Raw genomic sequence first — 20689 nt, 5'->3', positions numbered from 1 at the left:
GTGAGTTTTAAGCCACCGGGTCCAGGACTCAAACCACAGTCAACTATGTGGAAGTTCAGCGACATAGCCATTACGCTAACTGCTGGTCCCGGCAAGTGACTATTTTCTAAAGAATCATGCCACAACACCCAGCCCTATAATCCTGATCCGAGCAAGGCCTTCAGAGGCACTTCCAGCCACATGGTGTCCTTCACTCATCTCCTCAGTGCACTCTGAACACATAACAAACACCTCCTCGGTGCCAGACATCACGGGCACAGAACACACAGATGAATGAATGATGCATGGCCCCTGCCTCCAGGGAGGGAGACCAGCATGTCAACAGAAAGCCGCAGGCCACTGCAGGTGCTGTGACCAAAGCTTGCATGTGCAGAGGGGCACAGAGAAAAGGGAGCCCAGTTCAATGTGGAGCTGAGGTGAAGAGGAGCATTTGCTAACAAAGTTTAAAAGTTTAACCTGAGGCCTTTCTAAAAGAATTATTTATTTTTAAATCTATTATTAATTTTTTAAAAGTTGCTATGGGGTATGTGTGCTCACCAGAGAGAGACAAAAAAGAGAAAGAGAAAGTGAGAAAGCAAGCCGCTGGGTCTGGGACTCGAACCTCAGTCAGCCCTGTGGGAGTCTGACGCCCTAACCACCACATCATCTGCTGGCCTCTAATTTGAGTCTTAAAGGAATCATCATGGATGTTATGCATTGGGCCTGGAGGTCTGATGGGATGGTGCATTCAGAAACTGGAAATAGTTTGGTAGGGCTGGCACAAAGGTCGCATGGGTAAGTGTGCTGAGGTGGATTCAGCTGGAGAGAGCATAGGATCTGAGTCAGAAGGACCATGGCCACTTCCACCAGGAGTTCAGCCTTTCCTTCTGTGACCTTCTATTCTGAAGCAATATAAGCAGTGGGGTGGAATATTCTGACTTGAGGTTTAGAAAGATGGTGCAGACAGTTACATGAAGAACGAGGGGCAGTGGCTGAGAACGAAAGCAGAGACTGGCTAGAGACACAGTTCAAGGCAGAGACGAAGACAGCCAGAGATAAGGTGGGGGTGAAGAACTGGAAGGAGACCAGCCTCAAGGTCAGTAGTAGACATGGAGAGACCTGGGGGAGCCTGACGCCTCGGAAATTTGAATACCACAGTAGCATGGAGTGTGTCCTCACGAAGACGGACATCTTGGAGTTGTCGGAGGATCTAGGTTACAGGGGTCCATTGTTGGAAGATGGTGCTCTGTCTCAGGCGGTCTCTGCTGGATCCAGTTCCCCTGAGTTTACCAAACTCTGTGCTTGACTGGTGTCTGAGTGAAGCTGAGGAAGTCCAGCTTGAGGTGAGTGGGCTTCTAGGGGAGATGGACGGCCATTATCTTTCCCTGACTTCTGGGGATGTGGCCAAGCGCCTTCTCATTCAGAAGAACTGCCTCCTCTTGCTCACATACCTCATCTCAGAACAAGAAGCTCCCAGAACGCTCTGTGAACGCTCCCTCCAAGAGAAGCTCAAGATGGAGGCGGCAGTGAGGCCTTTCAAGAGTGCATTGCTCCAGGAGTGGCCCAACCTCCAGCCCATGTAACTGTGTTCCAATTCTTCATTTTTTTATTGAGAAAAAATTAAAGGAAACTTTAGCAAAACTCCCACCAAATCATGTGGGAAAGCCTTTCTTAAAGAAGCCTATGGGACCAGCCCACTGGGAAAAGATAGAAGCAATTAACCGAGCCATAGCCAATGAGTACGAAGCCTGGAGAAAACTGCTCATAAAAAGTGTGGATGTCACTGTTCAGTCCTTTGGCTGGACTGAGAGAACTGAGAGCGAGACAGAAAAATCAGCCAACGTTTACCAGCCAAAACGTTCAGTCTTGTCTCCAAAAAGTACTGTTTCTTTTTTTCTTTTTTTCGCTATAGGGTGCGTGCGCTGGCCAGACATACAGAGACAGAGAGACAAAAAGCAAGAAATCACCCCCCAGGGGGGATGGCCATGCCGCAATCCCTTCTCCTCCATTCTCCTCTCAGGATCTTGGGCATGCACGCACACGCGCCCGGCATGAGTTTTAAGCCACTGGGTCCGGGATGCGAACCACGGTCGACTACGTGGGAGGCCAGCGACATAGCCATTACGCTAACTGCTGGTTCCCCAAAAAGTACTGTTTCTGTTGCCCATCTTTTGGCTGTAAGACAAGACTTGTCAAAGATTTTAAGAACAAGAAGTGACTCTATAAGAGAAAAGACTGCTTGTGCCATCAATAAGGTTTTGAGGGCAGGGTGCCTGACAGAGGTGACAAGTCCAGTGAAATTGAACCTCCACCCCCAGAGATGCCACCGTGGCAAAAAGGCGATATGGTCCCTAGCAGCAAGCAGGAGGCCGAGGAGGAGGAAGAGGTGGCTTTGAACATTCCTCATATGGAGGACGAGGAGGTCACGAACGAGGAGGAGGAAGAGGTGGCCGTGGTGGCTATGACCATGGTGGCCGAGGGGGAGGAAGAAGAAATAAGCATCAAGGAGGTTGGACAGACGGAGGGAGTGGAGGAGACGGAGGTGACAACCAAGATGATGGTTACTGAGATTCAGGTTTCCAGCCAGGTAGCTCCCGTAGTGGTCACAGCAGTGGATGTCGAGGTCATGTTATGGTGGCTTCCAAACAGCTTTATTTTCAGAAAGTAGATACCAGGGTGATGGATACCAGCAGGACATTACATACCAAGATGGCGGGCATCATGGTGATCGAGGCAGTGGCCGTAGAGGGAGAAGTAGTCACAGAGGTCGAGGTGGGCGTGGAGGCTAGGGAGGCGGTTGGGGAGGATGGGGGAGCCAGACTTATCACCAAAGGGGTCAATTTGAACAGCACTTCCAGCATGAAGGTTATCAATATCATCACTCTGGATTTGAACAGGATGACATTAAACTAGTTAAGGCTACAGGACCTTTCCTTTTGCTAGAGTTGAAGTAATAGAAACTTAGTTTCAGAATCCTGAATTGTCGGGACCAGCAGTTAGTGTAATGGCTATGTTGCTGGACTCCCATGTAGTAGACCGTGGTTCGAGTCCCAGACCTGGTGGCTTAAACTCACGCCAGGCGCATGTGCGTGCGTGCCCAAGATCCCAAGAGGAGAATGGAGGAGAAGGGATTGCTGTGTGGCCATCCCCCCAGGGGGGTGATTTCTCGCTTTCTGTCTCTCTGTCTCTCTCTGTCTGTCTGGCGAGCGCACAGGCCCTATAGCAAAAAACTCTCCAAAAAAATTTAAAAATAGTTAAAAAAAAATCCTGAATTGTCTATTTTGAATTAATGTGAGACCACAAATGGCAGGCAGATTCCTGCTTGGCATAAGCATTTGTAGGTCTTCATTCAATTCTAGTTTTTACTTTAGTTGTTTTTTTTTTTTTCTCTTTTAATGGACTTACATAATGCAGTTTATTTAAAAACACATCATCTCTCCTTTTTATGAAAAAAAATTTTAAAAGGTGATTAAAATCGCCTTTCATTGACCCGTAGACTAATTTTACAGTCAGACGAGGCATGCTTTTTCTTTGAAGAAATTACTTGAATTAAGTAGTTTTCAGTATGCAGGTTTGAAAATGATTCACCTAGACGTGTTTAGATTTACTACTAGGATACACTCCTCCCAGTAACAATCCATTTGTATGTGTTTTGCTTCGAGTATTCTAATGCTTCTTTCCTAAGCACAGTTCTGCCGATTGGCTGTTTATTGAGAGGTTATGTCACATGTGGTTCTTGACACGACGTTCGGGTCCATTCCTGTTAAATGAGCCCTTCTGCAGGTAGCACGCTCAGTAGCCTTCTCCTGTTAGTGGAACACCATGCCATACACTCAACTCTGAACACCTCGGACCCGGCCCGGATCCCTAAAGATGATCACAGCCAACTGTGCTGTGAATGGATAGTACGTGGAGGTCTTTGTTAGGGATGGCCATTCAAACTGACCTGCATCCATCCAAAACAAGCTCTCCTTCAACCTTATTTTTTACTTGAAATCGGTTAGAAAAAACAGCAAACCGAGATTTGCTTTATGCACACGTTCATACCACTGGCTCAGCAAATGCAAGTTAGTCTGTTTTAGGCAGGAGACATTTTGTAACGGAACTATGAAGGAAGACAGGTTTGTTTGTTTGGTTGGTTGGTTGGTTTTTTTTTGCTTTGCTTAGTGCAGAAGGCCCATTATTATTGTTGCAGAAAACAAAAGCCTGGCTGAGTTGATGGTTTACGTTCTCTTTTACTGAAATCTACATGACATGATGCTTCTTGCTGGGTTTTTGTAAACGTAAACCTGGCCAAGCTGTGAAAGGAGATGGCTGGAGGTGTGCTTTGTACAAAAAGTGAGCAATAAAGTATCTGTACATTCTCGGAAAAAAAAAAAAAAAAGATGGCGAGACTTGTCATCCCGAGATTAGGCCCACAGGAAAGTGAAGAAGCAAGTGCAATCTCCAGACATCTCATCAGACAACTGTGTAGACAGTGTTGGCGTTAACAGAGTTGGGGAGATGAGAAGGGGAGAAGTGCGCAGGGGTAGGTTTGGAAAGGTTGTTTTTGAAGGATTTGTGGAAACTTGGGTGGGAGGGATAGGCAGATCGATAGAAGTGGTGTCCACCATGAACTTACATAGAATATCATGTTCAATACTGCTGAGTACCGAAGGCTGAGAATGGCAAGCAGCATGCCACTGGTGGTCCAAGCTGGGGCCAGAATGTATAGTATGTATGGGAATATCTTTGACTGGACTAATACTCAGTGTGCTCATGCCGTGGAAGTTGATTTTGTGTACTGGAAAGATATGCAATGATTAAATGTAAATAAATAATTCACTTCAAACGGGTGAATTATATGTCAGCTATCTCAAGAAAGCTGCTTTAAAGAAGTCAGGGGGCCAGCCAGTGGCATGGTGGTGAAGGCACTGGGCTCCCACATGGCCAATCATGGTTCAAGTCCCAGTCGTGGTGGTTTGCTTTCTTCCCCCACCTTCCTATCTCTCTCTGGTCAAATTAAATAATAATAACAATAAGTAAAATTAAATAAATCATTCTTAAAAATAAAAGGGAAGAAAGAGAAAGTCAGATATAGGATGAGAGCTCAAGTAGAAAAGGGCACAGGGAAGAGGAAGAACTGGGTGTGTTTACGTGCCAGACACAGAAGCCAACAGAGGCGAGAGCTTGAAGAGCCATGTTGTGAGGTTCCTAGGGAGGCAGAGAGGATGGGGCCAAGTACAGGGCCCAGACCAGCCCAGGGCAGGAGGCAGCTCCTCTGCCTCAGGTGGGCAGGGCAGAGACAGAACTGGGGCAACTGTAGATGTGTTTGTGGGTGGAGAGGGCTAAGAAGTTAAACGAGCCCCTCTAACGGCTTGCGTTTCCTCTGAGAAGTGGAAGGGAGCCTTCTGAGGGGGAAGGAGACACCGAGAGGATGACTTTGGGAAACCCACTGCCCTGCTTCCTTGCCAGCTGGGACCCTATGCAAACAACAAGAAAGCACTGAGCCAGTCCATGGCAGGATGGTTAAGGAGGCTGGATCCCACGTGGCCAACTGGGCAGCTCAAAGCCTGGACCCAGCAGCTTGAGAAACACACTGGGCACATACGCATGCCCAGAATCCCAAAAGGAAAAACAGATGGAGAAGGGGGTTATGCTGTGACCATGCCCCATGGGGAGTGCTTTCTTAACTTGAAAACAAAACAAAACAAACAAACAAAAACAAACAAACAAACAAACAAAAAACCAAGAAAACCCCTCCATAAACTCGAGTGTCTTGGTTGAGGTATCAAGGTATGCTCCATTCTCAGCCCACCTCCCGCCCCCGGCCAACCACAGCCACTCCTGGAGGCTCTAGTGAGAGACAAAGTCCACAGGCCACATCCTGACTGACTGGTTACGGTTTAACTTTAACCCTTACTTATCTTCCTCTCTCAGGCAACACAAAGGCGTGCTTATTCTCCTGCACGCCAGGGCTCTGGTGCACTGTGTTTGCTAGACTATAGCAGAGCCTCTGATCAGAAAGGACCCTGTGTCTGGTCCCAGAGCCAGCCTGCTTCTCCCTGTTCTTGGCTGTCTTCCCTGACTCAGGCCACTCCCCTACCCCCAACTCCAGAGCATGCAGCCTCCCCCCGAAGCCAAAGATGACTTTCGGCATCAACCTTAACTCATCTCTGAGCTCTTAAACAATGGAACTTCAAGAAGCTGGTGGAAAAATGGAATTGATGTACCAAAATGGATTTATTTTGGTACAAATAATACATGAAAGCATGCACTTTTTTTATAACATGAATTTTCCATGAGCTTTGTGAAGACCCCTCATATCTTCACATAGGTAGACTACACTGGCCATGAGGGCAGCCTAGCAGAGAGTTGGTGTTCACTAAATGTGAGCTCCCTTCTCCTTGGTCAAGAACAGGGCCAAAAGGAAGATGAAGCAAGCCAGGCACCTACGGAGCCAGGAGGAAGAAGGTGTCACCCTGGTGACACTCTGATGCAGAGTCAGCAGCCAAAGGTAGTGCCGCCTGCAACTTTGCAGCCTGGGAGCCTCTCTGGCCTCGTTCTAGACCTAGTCCTGCCCACCGGCCATGCAGCAGCTTAGCCCACCCCAGCCAAATGTGAGCTACCTCGGGGCTCCTCCAGGATCACACGCAGCGCCACGGTTTTCCTGAACACCAGACTCCCCAGGTGGATGCTACAGGTGTAGACTCCTCCGTCAGACTCCTTCACTCCTTCAAGCTTGACGGAGCCATCATTGCGGGAAATGTCCCCCACCAAGTTTACACGGTTCTGGAAGCGGCCCCAACTCTGGGGGTACCCCACAGGCAGGTTGAATTTGGAGTGGTAGTATAACATGATCTCCTCCTAGGAGTGAGAGAAAAAACTATGAGACTGTAAGGGCTTCTGGGAGGAGGCACGAAGGTGGGAAGGGAGGCTTTCGGGGCTCATGGGCCCTGGCATGTGAAGGCGGTAAAGAGGTGTTGGAGAAGTACTAGGTAGGCAGGCTGAACCCGGGGCCTGGTGGGCAGGGAAACCAGACCCCACATGGCTGACTGCATTCAAGTCCCAGTCCTGGCAGCTTGACACACATGCCAGGTGCACGTGCATGTGTGCCCCAAACCCTGACAGGATGGGAAAATAGAGGAGAAGGGATTGCAGCGTGACCACTCCGCCTTGGGATGTGCTTTCTCCCTCTCTGTCTCTCTCTGGTGATCGCATCCATCCTCTGGCATTTTAAACAGAAAGATAATAGAAAGTCGTGCACACCCTGGTGTGTGTGCTTGTGCCCTTGTGAAAGACCTCACCAAACCACAGGTAACTGGTCAAACTGAAGGAGGTGGGAAGGAGGGCCTTTCTTTTTCTGCACTTCTCCAATTAAAAAGCGCGTCGTATACTTTTACTTCTTATGACATTTCCAGGTGGATTTCCAAAAGCACCTGAAACGTGTCTAACACTGAACTAATTTCTCCTAAAATCCTAGCCAGCTCCTCCCAGTCTATCCCGTTTCAGTAAATGGCAAGGCCTTCTTTCTGATGCTCAGGCTGAAAATCTTGGTGTCATCCTTAATGCCTCCCTTTCTTACACAACTGACATCTAACCTCTCTGCAAATCCTGTCACTTCCCCTCCACTATGTATGCCAGACCTGCCAGCTCCCATTTCCTCCACAGCCACCACACTGGCCCAGGCCACCTCATCTGTCACCTGGATGCCTGAACTGCTTTCTCACTTCCCTCCCTTCTTCCTCCTCTTACGCTCTATCCTCAGCAGAACTGATTTACAATCTGATTAAATTATGTGACCCCTCTGCTCAAAACCCTCCAATGCCCCCCATTCTTAGCAAAAGCACAAGGCCCTGGACGATCTGCCTCAGCCCTCTCTTCCTCTCTGACTTTGTCTCCTACTCTGACTCCACACGTCCCTCACTAACTAGGGTCACTTCACTCCAGCGACCCTGGCCTCCTTGTAGCTCCTTGAGTCCTGGCCCCAGGCCTCTGCCCTTGCTGCCCCTAGGACTGGAATACTTCTTCCCAAACACACACATGATCTGCTTCCATGCTTCCTTCTGACCTCTGTTCAATGTCACTTCCTCCGTGAGGCTTCCCTGGCCACCTGTATAAAATAACCACCACAGAGACCAGCAAATGGTATAATCATTACATCCCTGGACTCCCAACCATAGTTGACCATGGTTCAAGTCCCGGACCCGGCGGCTTAAAACTCACACCGGGCATGTGTGCCTGCACACCCAAAATCCCGAGAGGAGAATGTAGGAGAAGGGATTGAGGTGTGGCCATCTCCCTGGGGGGTGTTTTCTCACTTTCCCTTTCCCTGTCTCTCTTTGTCTCTCTGGCAAATACATGTGCCCTCTAGCAATTAAAAAGAAAGAAAGAAAGAAAGAAAGAAAGAAAGAAAGAAAGAAAGAAAGAAAGAAAGAAAGAAAGAAAGAAAGAAAGAAAGAAAGAAAGAAAGAAAGAAAGAAAAGAAAAGGTATTAGGGAGTTAACCCCATGACCTAGTGCCAAATGGTTTAGGGAGCCAATCCCACATGACTGACCATGGTTTGAATCCCAGCCCTGGAGGCTTGAGAAGACAAGCTGGACACATGGGTATGCACGGCCCAAATCCAGACAAGATTGATATATGAAAGAAGGATTTATTGTACTGTGCCCCATTGGGGGGAGTGCCTTCTCTCTCTCTTTCTCTCTCTCTCTCCCCCTCTCTTTCTCTTTCTCTCTCTTTCTCTCTCTCTTTCTGGTAAGAGCATGCTGCCTTTGGCAAAAATAATCATAATAAAAATAGGTACACAGACACAAACACCACACCCCTAACCTTTTTGTCTTTTGTGATTCAAATTCAACCTCAAAATGTCAACTCTCGTCCTATTTTCTGGTGTGAGTCACTCGACAGACAACATTTAAACGTTTGCTGAGCTCTCAGGGGTGGGCCTGGGCTCCACTGCATTCCCCACGCTCCACTGCCACGCTGCCCTTTCTGGCCACTTGGTAGTAATTAGGGATAAGTGAGCACAGATGACCTTGTTAGAGGGCTGGCCTGGAATATGTTCTAGTTTACGGAAGTTAAATCTCTTACAAATGTTACACCTCAGCTTTTATTAATAACAAGTTCCCTGGATGTCCCTCATCATACACCTTGGCCCATAAGGACATCACCCGCCATGGCTGAGCTGACTGCTGTTTATTGCTTTACGAAGTCCCCATGAAATACTCCTCGCCCCGGCCCCCAGGACCTGGCAATCCCAATGCGTATGGCATCCATACAGACAAAAAATATCCCTCCATCACATCAATGGTGCAATGGAACAGAGACAAAAATGCACAAAATAACCCACGGCCTACTGGTTTGGGGAGCCAGTTTTTACATGGCTGACCACTATTTGAGTCCCACCCTTGGCAGCTTGAGAAACACGCCAGGTGTGTGTGCATGAGTGCCCAAAATTCCGGGAGGGAGAAGAAGAGATTGTGATGTGACCATGCCCCATTAGAGGGTATTTTCTCCCTCACCTTCTCTTTCTCTCTATCTCTCTTTCTCTGGCAAGCATGCATGCTCTCTAGCATGTTTTTAAAAAAGAAGAGGAAGAAAAATGTGATCATTCTTGTATGTCCCCAGCTAAGCCACCAAAATCATCCCCTTCACTGGGACCAGCAGTTGGCGTAATGGCTATGTCACTAGACTTCCATGTAGTCAACCGTGGTTCAAGTCCTGGACCTGAGCGCATGTGCATGCGTGCCCAAGATCCTGAGATGACGGAACCAGCAGTTAGTGTAATGGCTATGTCACTGGATTCCCATGTAGTCGACCATGGTTCGAATCCCGGGCCCAGTGGCTTAAACTCACGCCGGGCGCATGTGCATGCATGTCCAAGATCCTGAGAAGAGAATGGAGGAGAAGAGATTGCGGCGTGGCCATCCCCCCTGGAGAGTGATTTCTCGCTTTCTGTCTCTCTCTCTGTCTTTCTGGCGAGCACATGTGCCCTATAGCAAAAACCTCTCCAAAAAAAAAAAAAAAATCCCCTTCACTCTCCCATACTTTCTATATAGAGACAAAGAAGAGCATTGCAGCCAGGCCGTGCTTGAAATGCTTTATGTGTACAATCTCATATCAGCACCTCCACAACCTCAAATTAAGCAGCAGCATTTTCATAGAGTCATCTTTCCCTCTAGGAAGTGGAAGTTGCCCCACCATGCAGTCCAGCCAGGTAGAGGCCCAGCTCTGACAAGTCCCGAAGCCCACACTTCTGTAGCACCCGCCGATGACTGGTGCTCCCTCTCCTCCCTCTGTCCCAACCCCAGCAGCCAGGAGCTTTCTGCCACAGTCTGTTTCTTCCTCATTACCTTGGCACGCTCTCCTGATGAGAACATCCAGTCTATCCTGGTCACACGTTTCTCTTCTGTGCTTTGGAAAGCGCATCCCATCAGAGCTGAGCCACCCACATGGACCATGAGTTCTGGGGATAAAATGGTAAATGATGTCAAACCTAAGGAATGATCTGTAAAAGTCAGAGAACTGTGGCCAGCAGGTGGCATGGTGGTTAAGGTGCTGGACTCTCATGTGGCTGACTGCAGTTCGAGTCCTGGACTTGGCAGCTTGAAACACACCAGGAGCATGCGCATGCCCCAAATCCCAAGAGGAAAATAAAGAAGGGATTACAGCATGGCCACCCCCTTGGGGAGTGATTTCTCACTTTCTCTCTCTCCGTCTCTCTCTGTCTTGCTGGTGAACACATGAACCCTATAGCAAAAATCTCCCAAAAAAGAGAAAGAAAAGGAGAACTTACAGAAGAGAAGATGTTTAGCCAAATACCCTCAGCAGCAGAAATCACTGTTGCCCCAAACCTCACACATATTCCTGCCACAGCTCATCCAGATGAATCTGTGTGGACAAAATACCCAGTCTCCACGCTCAAACCAACAAGGCATCACCCCGAGGAAGAGAACAGCCTCTAACTGACACATTCACCGCAAACGAGGTTGTGTCTTCACACTGCCATAAACACTTTCTGGTCCCCTTTGGGTTTTTTCCCCCTCTCCAGAATTCTTCCCATAAACTCTAACTCAACGTCAAGTTTGTACTAAAGAAAGTACCGGAAATCTTGAAGTCCCCCCTTTCTGTTCCACTTAGTCACATCTGATTCACACGAACAGGAAGTGGATGGTGATGAAATTGCCTTGCTTATACAGAACCCACTGCTCCTCTTCACTGAAAAAGTAAATAAGGGGACCTTTCTTTGACTTCTTTCATTCTTTTTACAAAAAGTCTTAGGACTTCATTCTGGCTTCTGTGCAGATCACAGGACTCCCTGCTAATTCAGCCAAGACAGTAGACAGCCTTCCCCTTGATTTTCCTTTCTGTTCCATCCTGACCTCTTCTGTCCCTTTGACCCCTCCTCCTTCCCCTGCTCTGGCTCTCCAACTCCTGGGATCCTCATCTGCCTATTTGTATAAGCAGCTGCCCTCACCATATGTTCATGGCTTAAGTCTTTTTCAAGAGGTCCTGATAGGGACCAGCAGTTGGCGTAATGACTATATTGCTGGACTCCCATGTGGTTGACCACGGTTCAGGTCCTGGACCAGGTGGCTTGAACTCACGCAGGGCACGTGTGCATGAACGAGTGCCCAAGATCAAAAAAAAAAAAAAAGAAGTCCTGATAAAGAAAACAAGTAGAAAGATACTTCTAATATTTCAATAATGCACTACACAAACCAATCACAAAGTTAATTAATGAGAGGCAGGAGAATGGAGAAAGAGAGACATTCTAGTCTTAACTGGACAGAGCTTCTTCAAAAGAGCGTTATGCAAAACCGAAGAGGGAGCAATGCGGTGCATAAGCTGACCTTTCACCCCAACTCTTTTCCAGGGAGAACATCAACTTCCTGCCCAGCAGGAGAGATGCACAGTGGGAAGAAAGTGAAAGAAAATATTACGAACTTGAAATTCTACGGAGGGAATTATTTTGAAAGTAATAAAAACTCACTCCAAAGAATACCAGGACAAAGGACCTTCCTCTAAATCTATCAACACTTCAAGAACAAAACTCTATTTTTAAGAACTTTGTCAGATGTGCATACACTCATCAGAGAGAGAAGAGAGACAGAGAGGGAGAGAAAGCACCCCACGGGCATGGTCACACCACAATTCCTTCTCTATTTCTTCATCCCATTGGAATTCTAGGTGTGTACGCATACGTGCTCAATGTGTTTTCCAAGCTGTAAGGTCTAGGGTCCATGGTTGCCGCTATGTGGGATTCAGCTCCCTTACCCACTAGGCCACAGGACCAGCCCTAAACTCTATTTTTTAAATGTATTATTGCTAATTGAACATTCTGAGAACTTTCAATGTACCTGGCATGTGCTAGACACTTTATACAAAGTATATCAGTTAGTCATCACAATATTTTGAGGTATGTGTTTAAGGAATTTTCAAAAGTGAATGGAGGAACCGGCAGGTGGTATGGTGGTTAAGGTGCTGGACTCCCACATGGCCAACCACAGTTCAGGTCCTGGACCCAGTGGTTTGAAAATAACACAGGGCATGTATGCATGTGTGCCCAAAATCCCAGGAGAAAAATGGAGGAGAAGAGATGACAGCATGGCCATCCCCTCTGCGGGGTGATTTCTCACTTTCCCTCTCACTGTCTCTCACTGGTTCTCTCTGGTATATGCACATGGCTTATGCCAAAAGCGTAAATAAATAAATAAATAAGAAAATAAGAACAAAGCAATCAGATCCTTTCTTCAAACAAAATACTACCTACCAGCCCAAGTGTGTGTGTGTGTGGCGGGGTTTGGGGGGAGGACAGAAAAGAGGAAAAGGAGTTTGGTTATCAGGGAGGTGGAAGCCTGGGGCCCCACCAGAGTCGGTCTCCTGCCGTCCCCTGTCCCACCCTCTGTACTGTGTGAGGTTTCTGGGTGCATCAAGGCCCTGCAGAGTGCAAATTTAAACCACCACGATACTGAAGCCACTTCCTCCATTTACAGATGTGAAAACGAGGAAGGAAGAATTGGAAATGTTCATATCAATATGGCAAACTAAACTTTAGAGACATCAGATGTCACTCATTTGAGTTTTACTCATCTTTTATAAGAGAGAGGGCCAGCTCAATAACTCAGTGGTTTCAGTTCTTTAAGACCCAGAGCACCTAACATAGATACCTAGAAAATATGGACGTGGCATTGTTGTGGACACCTGATGGGAGGCACCAGGACATAGGGAAAAGAACATGGACTTTGCCGTTGGAGATGTCAGGGTTAAAGCACTGATTATGCCCTTTAATAAATTTATGCCCTCAGGCAAGTCCCTTGACCTCTGTAAGCCTCAGTTGCCTCGTCTGTAAAATGGAAACTTAATTCCTTCATGAGGACGAAATGTGTTCAAAGCAATAATAAAGGTTTTTTGGGTTTTATTTTGAGAGGTTTTTGCTATAGGGTGCGTGAGCTCACCAGAAAGACAGAGAGAGACAGAGACAGAAAGGGAGAAATCACAGCCCAGGGGGGATGGCCACGCCGCAATCCCTTCTCCTCCATTCTCCTCTCAGGATCTTGGGCATGCACACACACGCGCCCGGCGTGAGTTTAAGCCACCGGGTCCAGGACTCAAACCGCGATTGGCTACATGGGAGTCCAGTGACATAGCCATTACACCATCTGCTGGTCCCAAAGTAATCATTTTTCTTTAATAAGATCCTGACCATTTATTGACGACTCTCCGATGATAAACACTTAGCCCCAAGGCTGGCAGGTGGTCAGCGAAATCAGTCCCCTGGCCTCTCTCACCCCGAATCCTGGCCCTTGGCTCCCCTCCGAACAAGCAGCCACATACCTTTGGGCTCCTCTGGCAGAACGTACAGCACCACCGTTTTTTTGAACACGAGGCTCTCCCCTTCGAGGCGAATCTCGCAGGTGTAGGTTCCCTGGTCAGCCTGTTGCACATCTTGGAGCAGGAGTGAACCATCAGCATCGCGGACTATGTCCCCCACCAAACTCGCGCGGCTCTTGAAGCGCCCATTGGGAACGCTGAGGTTGGAGTAATAGTACAACACATATTCATCCTGGAGGGCGACACGACCGGGGAGAAACTCCAGATGGGTCCCAGACCTAGGAGTCTGGATCCAAAAGACTCCGCAGCTGGGGTCAGACAGGTACTGTCTGCATCACAGTCCAACCACTTGACACCCAGATAATGATAATGACGAGCCAGGCAATATTTAATATGCACAAGGCTCCCGAGCTGGCTTTCTACAAAGATGGATGAAGAAACACAGTCCATGTGGGGTTTATTTTTTTAAAGAATTTTTAAATTTAATTTTATTATTATTATTTTTTAATTTGCTATAGGGCATGTGTGCTCACCAAAGAGAGACAGAGAGAGAAAGAGGGAAAGTAGGGACCAGCAGTTAGCATAATGGCTATGTCGCTGGACTCCCATGTAGTCGACCTCAGTTCGAGCCCCGGACCTGGTGGTTTAAAACATGCGAGGCGCGTGTGTGTGCATGCCCAAGATCCTGAGAGGAGAGTGGAGGAGAAGGGATTGCAGCATGGCCATACCCCCTAGGGGGTGATTTCTCATTTTCTGTCTCTCTGTCTCTCTTTGTCTTTCTGGCGAGCACACACACCCTCTAGCAAAAATCTCTCCAAAAAAAAGAAAGAGGGAAAGTAAGAAAGCAAGCCATCAGATCTGGATTCAAACCTGGGTCGGCCATGTGGAAGTCCAGTGCCTTAACCACCATGCTATCTGCTGGCCCCCAATCTCTGTGCTTTTACTTCTTAAAGCTTAAGGTAAAATATAACACCCCACCCCTTCTGAGGATTTAGGGATTCGAATCCACACCTTTGGAAAAGCCATTCTCATTTTTCACCCTGTTCTCAGCCGTAGCCCCCAGATTAGATGTGCAAATTCACGGTGCTGTCCCACTGGGGGTGCAAGCTGGTGTGAGAATCCTGCAGGCTGGCCACCACACATCTCCTTTCCGCCCTCCTCCCACCCCCCCCCACCCTCCCACACACACACACACACACACACCCCGCTTCAGAACAAAAAGAGCCATCACAGGAATGGGTACAAGTAGGCAGAGGGAGCCCTGGGCAATTCTCATTTCTCCTTACTCCTGGGTGTATCCATCTCATCATCCATCATAAGAACAATTTGAATGAGAGCACCCTAACATAGAATAACACAGATATGCCTCAAGCTATAAAAATATTTCATTTGCAAATGCTAGGACGTTATTGTTCAGAACAAACTCCTGGGGACATATTTTACAAAGGACCCTGATGTGCAGTGTCCCGACAGCCTCTCTGAGGAGGTTTTCGACACTATTCCCTACTCCAGAGAGCCCCATGAACAAGCCTCGCCCAGCCATGCCACAATTGCTGGTCCTAAGTCTTGAATCAGCAGCCAAGAATGGGCCTGTACAATGCTGAAATAATCCGCCCTTCCCCTATCCAAAACTTATATCGTGACCAGGGCCAGCAGGTGGCATGATGGGATCCCACAGGGCCTATAGTTTGGTTTGAATCCTTGACCTGGTGGCTTGAGAAACAACCCGGGAGGCCAGCAGCTGGCATAATGGCTATGTCGCTGGACTCCCATGTAGTTGACCACAGTTCAAGTCCCGGACCTGGTGACTTAAATCACACCGGGTGCGTGTATGTGCATGCCCAAGATCCCAAGAGGAGAATGGAGGAGAAGGGATGGTGATAATCACCCTGGGGGGTGATTTCTCGCTTTCTGTTTCTCTGTCTTTCTCTTTCTGCCGAGCACATGTGCTCTATAGCAAAAAACCTCTCCAAAAAGAAAAAAAAAAAAACACTAGACACGTGTATATACATGACCAAAATCTCAAGAGGAAAATAGAGGAAAAGAGAAGGGGTCACAGCATGGCCATCCACCTTGGAGGGGGAGTGGTTTCTCACTTTCCCTCTCCCTGTCTCTCTCTCCAGCAAGCACACATGTCCAATAGGAAAAACTAAAAAACAACAATAACAGAAAAAGATAACGCCATCTCACTCTTGTGCCTAGAATAGAGCTCTTGTGTTTAGACCCTGAGCATCAGTCCTCTCATCCCTCTGTGCTACTCTACAAAAGGCAGGAGAAAGTAAGGAAACCAAAAGAACTTCATGGACATGTCTCCCCTTAGCCCTTCAACTAGTTAAAGTTAAGCATTTTCATTATTACGATTCCCCTCCCTTTCACTCAGCAAAACCAAAAGAACTTCATGGACATGTCTCCCCATAGCCCTTCACCTAGTTAAAGTTAAGCATTTCCATTATTACGATTCCCCTCCCTGGAGATGGGAGCTCAGCAAGGTTGGGCGACCTGCCAGATTGATCACCTAGTAGGAGGGAGGAGCTCAGCAAGGTTGGGTGACTTGCCCGGTTGATCACCCAGTAGGAGGGGGGAGCTCAGCAAGGTTGGGTGACCTGCCCAGTTGATCACGCAGTAGGAGGGGGGAGCTCAGCAAGATTAGGTGACTTGCCCGGTTGATCACCTAGTAGGAGGGAGGAGCTCAGCAAGGTTGGGTGACCTGCCTGGTTGATCACACAGCAGGAGGCGCGGGCTCAGCAAGGTTGGGCGACCTGCCTGGTTGATCACCCAGTAGGAAGGGGGAGCTCAGCAAGGTTGGCTGGCCTGCCCGGTTGATCATCCAGCAGGAGGCGTGGGCTCGGCAAGGTTGGGTGACCTGCCCGGTTGATCACCCAGCCAGGGCCTGAGCTAAGAGCAGACCCAGCTCTGATGAGCTGCAAAGCCCAGTCTCAACACCGGCTCATGCAAGCGATGACTCATTCTCCCTTTGCTTCCTCGCCCAATACCATCAGGAAAGGATTTCCACTCCCTGTGGTGTCTCTGCCTCGTTACCTGGGCAGGCTCTCCCGGTGAGAGCATCCAGTCCACTTTGATCACACGTTTCTCTTCCGTGCTCTGGAAAACACATCCCATCAGAGCCGAGTCACCCACGTGGACTGTTAGCTCAGGGGAGGAGACGCGCAGGTCATTCAAGCCCAAGGAATAATCTATGGAAGTCAAGGGTCAAAGGACACATCATTTAGATAAACACCTTTTGCGACAAAAGTCAGTATGGACCACCAAGTGCCACACACCTCCTTCCTAGATAATCCAACATAGACAAAGTACTAAGAGGCTCCTCGCTCACACCAACATGGCCTCTCAGAGAGACTGAGGAAAATCCTCTCAGGCCTCCATGGCTCAGGTCAGGAGGGCTCTGCCATCTTCACACTGCAGTAAATGCCACCTGGCTCCCTTCTCCTAGAAAATCCCTCCCCCTTGTTTGGAACTCTTCTAAAAAGAGAGAGAGAGAGAAAGCCCAAAGTCTCTCCTTTCTGAGAGCAGATTCAAACATCTGCATCTGCTTACCATAAACAGAAAATGGGATTGATCAACAATTTAGACACCCACATCCACTTATCATGACCAGGAAAACCTGACGGTTCTCACTCTTGGGTTCCCTATCTGAAAAGCCAATTCATGGGTCCTTTCTGTTTCCTTCCCCTTTCCCTAGTTCCCTTACAAATGCTGTCTTTGCATCCGCCAGCGGATTCTGGCTGTGCCGCTGGGCCTCGAAATTAAGCCAATGCAGAACACAGCTTCCCCGGGGAATCTCCTTGGCGGTCGCCCTCCCGCTGCCTCCCCACCTCCAGCCTTGCCCTCAGGCCAGGCTTTTTAGCCTGTGCTTTTGCACAATGCTCCGTCCGTCCGTTCCATTATCTGCGGGTCACTCTAAAGTAATTTCAAGAGGTCGCTAAAAGAGAACACCATTAGATTGGACATTTCTGTTTTCACGAGATGTGCTCTATGCCAAGAGAGAACAATCGAAGGAAGACACGTTTAGAGGCTGCTCAGCTCATATCCAGGAAGAGCCAAGCAGGAACATATGGGAATGGACAGAGAACGTGCCAGTCCTTTCATCCAGGCTGCTTCCCTGAGAGCAGAGAGTTAACTTCCTCCCCGACAGCAGGCTCGCACAGTGGGGGGACGTAAGAAAACAGGAACTCTAAACCCTCTGGAGGCGATTATTTTGAAAGAAATCAAAATTAGCTCCAATAACTATTTGGCATTTTCCTGTGAGGAAGAACTGAGCAACTCTACGTGTGGTTAAAGGATAAGAAGCAAATTTTGTTTAATAGCGAAAGCACTGTGTGCAGGATTAAATAATGGATTGCCGAAATGTAACAGCAACACCTAAAATGAGGAAAAACTAGAAAAAAGGATCGTCTTTTTTTTTTTTCTTGCCAGAGGGCACATGTGCTCACCAGAGAGGGAGAGGGGCAAAGGGAGAGAGCACCCCTCCCAGAGGCCTGGCCACGCCACAATCCCCTCTCCCCCAACTCACTCTCCTTCGGGGATTTTTGGGCACGCACACACACTGCCTGTGTATTTCTCAAGTCTCTGGGTCTGAGACTCAAACCACATAGTCGGCTTTGAGGGATCTATCCAGATCCTTAACTGCCAGGCCACAGGCTGGCCCCTCAAGAGTAACCCTAACAGAGCAATGGCTGAAGAAAATGAAACTTTGTACAGAAGAAACGTCTCCACTAACTTCTCATAGGACGCCAACAAGCCACTGCCTGCAGAGCTGGATGGTGACACCAGAGAGAAGGGCAAAGCTGTAGGCTGCGTCACAGTCCTCTGGGGGATGTCCAAACACCCTCTGGTACAGGGACAATGCGGTTTCCTCCGATGTGTGTGTACATGTGCATGTGTGCATATGTGTGTGTGTGCGTCTGCATGCCTGCACACTATGTGACCTGGACTTGAAGCAAACCCAACACTTTTGAGGACTTTGCTGAGTGGATGTTTAGGTCACCAAACACAATACAGGAAATAACAATAAATAGGGGTCAGCAGATGGCATGGTGATTAAGGCACTGAACTCTCACATGCCTGACTGTGGTTCAAGTCCCACACCTGGTAACTTGAAAATCATGCTGGGCACATGTGCACGCATGCCCAAAATCCCGAGAGGAGAATGGAGGAGAAGGAACTGCAGCATGGCCATCCCCGCCGGGGGGTGATGTCTCACTTTCTCTATCTCTCTGTCTCTAATAATAACAATAAAGAGAACCGTAACAGGCTCTGAGAGCAAAGCAGCTAATTAATCTCTTCTCCCTACAGAGTCACATCCATGGACTAAAGAGTGAACACCGGGAAGGATGGGAGGATGACAGGCGGCAGCGCTGAGCACTTAGGTAGACGCAGGCCTCGTGGAAGGGAGTGGAGCTTAGGAGGAAGCAGGGGACGGGCAGGCGTGCTGAGCAGTGAGGTGCTGGGGGTGGGGGGGAGAGGAAGGGAAGACTCCAGGCAGAAGAAAGCACTGTGAATTATCTGAAGAACCACACATGGCTAAAGTAGGAACACCATACAAGGCTTTTCTTGGGTAATTTCACTTCCTAATCTGAAACAGCTGTGGTTTTCGAGGTACCAGTCGAACGCCCAGACATTCCATAGAGAAATGTTCGTTGTAGGACACCAGACGGTCCTAGAACGTTCGCACAGTAAGGACCCGCGGGCATTCGCTCTGTCTCCAACAGAAACAGAGCAAGGGTCCGCCTTCTGAGAGGGGGTCTGTTGCTACATGGCCGTTGCGTGACTTTTTCAACAACTGCGTTGACAAAACTATCAAGTTCCACGTTAGGATTTTCGTTTTCAACAAACCAAGGGGAATTGAAAATGTACACAAGCGGCTTTTAAGCTGCATGAGATTTAGGAGAAATCAAATACTCGGTTTTGTTCCTTGGTTTGTACTTACCCAGTAACACCGGCATCAGGAAGAGTTTCAGCAGGCAACACATGACGCGCACGGCTTCTCAGTCCTGAGATAAAAGGGGGAAAATCAGAAAATCATGTCAAGCAAGTTCATTTGTTTAACAAACCGATAGTGTCTATGCGCGTCCCCTCTGTCCGAGGCAGGGGGATGTATCCCTGAACAAGGACAAGGTCATGTGCTCATTTGCAGTTTACACGTGGGGGGCCTGAGGAAATGAATGAATGAACGAAAGAACAAGAAAATCTCAGGTGTCGATGAGCGCTGCGATGAACCAGAACAGGATGTTCGAAGAGCAGTTTGGGGGCTGCTTTAGACTGACCATAAGGAAAGGTTAAATGAAAGATGCTTTTCAAGAGGAAAAAAAGGGCAAATGATTACAGAATGCCCTGCAGATGACAGCCTGAGACATGCTACAACCCGAGTGTTTCATGCAAACAGAAAAGAACAGAATACTGCCTGAAATTTCACCTCTCTCTCCAGCGAAGTGCGAGTTCGTACTTTTAAACATGTGGAGAAGGTTCAGGTCATGTGGGGAAAGAGATACACAAATGAGGAGAACTTTTTAAATTTGGTTAGGGCGTTAACGATGTTCCAGGACACAAAGAAGTCAAATAAAAGAATGTTTGGGGGTTGGTTTGTTTGGGTTTTTTTTAACTTTTTTAAGTCACAGATGTGTAGGTAGATTGAGAATTGGGCTGTGCATAGGTAAAAGTTGGGTTGTTGTTTTTTCATTTGCCAGAGGACACATGTGCTTGCCAGAGACGAGGAGACACAGAGAGAGGGAAAAAGCACCCCCCCATGGGGCATGGTCACACCACAATCCCTTCTCCTCCATTTCTTTTTCTTTCTTTTTTTTTTCTTTTTTTTTTTTTTTTAGAGCTTTTTTGCCATAGGGCACGTGCACTCACCAGAAAGACAGAGAGAGACAGA

The 20689-nt window shown here is 48.1% G+C and overlaps 1 protein-coding gene and 1 pseudogene across 1 annotated transcript in view; one reads left to right on the top strand and one right to left on the bottom strand.

The window, feature by feature from the left end:
• Positions 1-20689, bottom strand: part of JAML (junction adhesion molecule like) — a 38740-nt gene that overhangs the window by 8759 nt on the left and 9292 nt on the right. The window contains exons 2-6 of the mRNA XM_006148846.3: positions 19742-19805; positions 16834-16988; positions 13798-14026; positions 10314-10426; positions 6588-6825 (exon numbers count right to left, since the gene is read on the bottom strand). Of these exons, the coding sequence (XP_006148908.1) occupies positions 6588-6825; positions 10314-10426; positions 13798-14026; positions 16834-16988; positions 19742-19784 (778 nt within the window). The 5' untranslated portion in view covers positions 19785-19805. The remainder of the gene's footprint in view (positions 1-6587; positions 6826-10313; positions 10427-13797; positions 14027-16833; positions 16989-19741; positions 19806-20689) is intronic.
• LOC102468708 (protein FAM98A-like) lies at positions 97-2966 on the top strand (annotated as a pseudogene).

This window comes from Tupaia chinensis, unplaced genomic scaffold (assembly GCF_000334495.1).
Source record: "Tupaia chinensis unplaced genomic scaffold, TupChi_1.0 Scaffold000247_1, whole genome shotgun sequence".
Taxonomy (NCBI): domain Eukaryota; kingdom Metazoa; phylum Chordata; class Mammalia; order Scandentia; family Tupaiidae; genus Tupaia; species Tupaia belangeri.
The sequence above is the reverse complement of the archived record's forward strand: the minus strand, read 5'-3'. Positions and strand labels throughout refer to the sequence as shown.